Below are 1,609 nucleotides of genomic sequence, written 5' to 3'. Positions count from 1 at the left end.
ATTTGTTGTTTTCCTCAAATTGACTTGTTTGTCTGTCTGCGACGCTGCCAGGCAAAGCAATTTAGTGATTTTCCACAAGATGGCAGAAAGCCATTGGACGCAACAGAACAATTGTGTTTTGAAACAGGCCCGCGTTCACACTGAATGAATAAATATAGTTCATTTGGACGAGCTCACCATAAATTCAGTTTATACTTTTTGCCCTCATTTAAAATATGCGCCCAGTAAACTTTGGGAAACAATGCGACCGACCGATGGAGGTTTCAAAGTTTGTTGTAGAAGCCGGCATGTTGGCGCACGCTCAGTTCCAAGGTCGGCGGGGCTACTCGGGAGCACGTAAAGCGGCGACGCCGGTGGGTCGAAACGCGGCATCATGACAACGGCGTAGCCTTGGACGACGTCCAAGTCCCGTCTGAAAGGCGTGCTGAGGATGCTGTCTATCGTGAAGGAACTTGAGAACTTTTTGGCCGCGATCGGCGGCGCGTCGCCATAGCTGCTTTTCTCTTCTTCCTTCTGTTTGCCGAGGCGGATGCGGATGCGCTTTCGCCTGCGTCTGAACACGCCGTCGGCGAACGTGTACTCGCTGTGCGGGTTGAGCATCCAGAAGTTGTCCTTCCCCCACGGCCGGGACGGGTCCCGGAGGACCTTGTGGAAACAGTCGTTGAGCGACAGGTTGTGGCGCACAGAGTTCCTCCAGCCCGTGTAGCTGCCGCGAAAGAAGGGAAACTTGTTCATGAGATACTCGTTGATTTCGGCCAAGGTCAGGCGTCCGTGCGGCGAGTCCCGGATGGCCATGGCGATGAGGGCGATATAGGAGAAAGGCGGTTTGGGTCTGCGCATGTACGGCTTCGATTTGCCTGCAAAGGGGCTGTGCACCACGCAGTCCCCATCCGAGCCCAACTCTTCGCACTCCCTCGTCTCTGGCGGCCTGGAGGTGGTCTCGACGAAGTTCAGGCTGTTATGTTTCCCGCACACGACCCCGAGCTTCATTTTTTACCCACCTGCAGCCAGTCGGGCCTCGAAGTCCCTGTGCGTTAAATGTGCCAATTGCTTCCAGTGGTTGTACCTTTGTGATGCACGTTCTCACCTACAACCTGTTTGAGCAACATTTTATAGTTTACCTCGGGGACAACCCAAAAGGGCGGGGCTTGTGTTTCCTTGTAATGGCGTTTCCCACCTTTTGAAAGAAAACTAACTATGTACATGTCTCTTCTGTCGATAAGTGGCCAAACATTCACTCTCGAAGCTGTTACAATTCATGACAAGTGCTGATAAATCAAAGTTACTCATTGTAAGTAAATCTTCAGACCAAATAAGCAAAATTGGACATTTTCCCACAGCATTGCTGAATGATCTCTTACTTTCTTTCAATGTTTTGTGCACTCAACAGAAACCCCAAAGGATGCAGGGCTGTTGCTACGACTGCATGCACTACACCAAAAGAGAGGAAAAAAGATGCAAAAACTGATTACAGTAATCCCTTGTTATTGCGGGAAATGATGACCAGAACCTGCATCCCCACGATAAGTGAAGCGCGAAGTAACGGGGATCACTGTAGTTAACGACAATCATACGACACGTGCATGAAAACGCATGGAAAATAAACATA

The 1,609-nt window shown here is 50.2% G+C and overlaps 1 protein-coding gene across 1 annotated transcript; it reads right to left on the bottom strand.

Annotated features, from left to right (window-relative positions):
• Positions 1–95: 95 nt before the first annotated feature.
• Positions 96–1,140, bottom strand: foxq1a (forkhead box Q1a). The gene has a single exon (XM_089008745.1). It carries the CDS (start codon positions 988–990, stop codon positions 205–207), a length of 786 nt encoding a protein of 261 aa, XP_088864871.1. The 5' UTR covers positions 991–1,140; the 3' UTR covers positions 96–204.
• Between the last annotated feature and the right edge of the window lie 469 nt (positions 1,141–1,609).

Source organism: Hippocampus bargibanti, linkage group LG11, assembly GCF_051943395.1.
Source record: "Hippocampus bargibanti isolate YZ-2025 linkage group LG11, ASM5194339v1, whole genome shotgun sequence".
Classification (NCBI taxonomy): Eukaryota; Metazoa; Chordata; class Actinopteri; order Syngnathiformes; family Syngnathidae; genus Hippocampus; species Hippocampus bargibanti.
Note: the sequence above shows the minus strand (reverse complement) of the source record. Positions and strands in the feature narration are given on the sequence as shown.

What these genes read in the sequence shown, in the direction of transcription:
- foxq1a (XM_089008745.1), bottom strand. Translation starts at nt 990, where the DNA reads ATGAAGCTCGGGGTCGTGTGCGGGAAACATAACAGCCTGAACTTCGTC.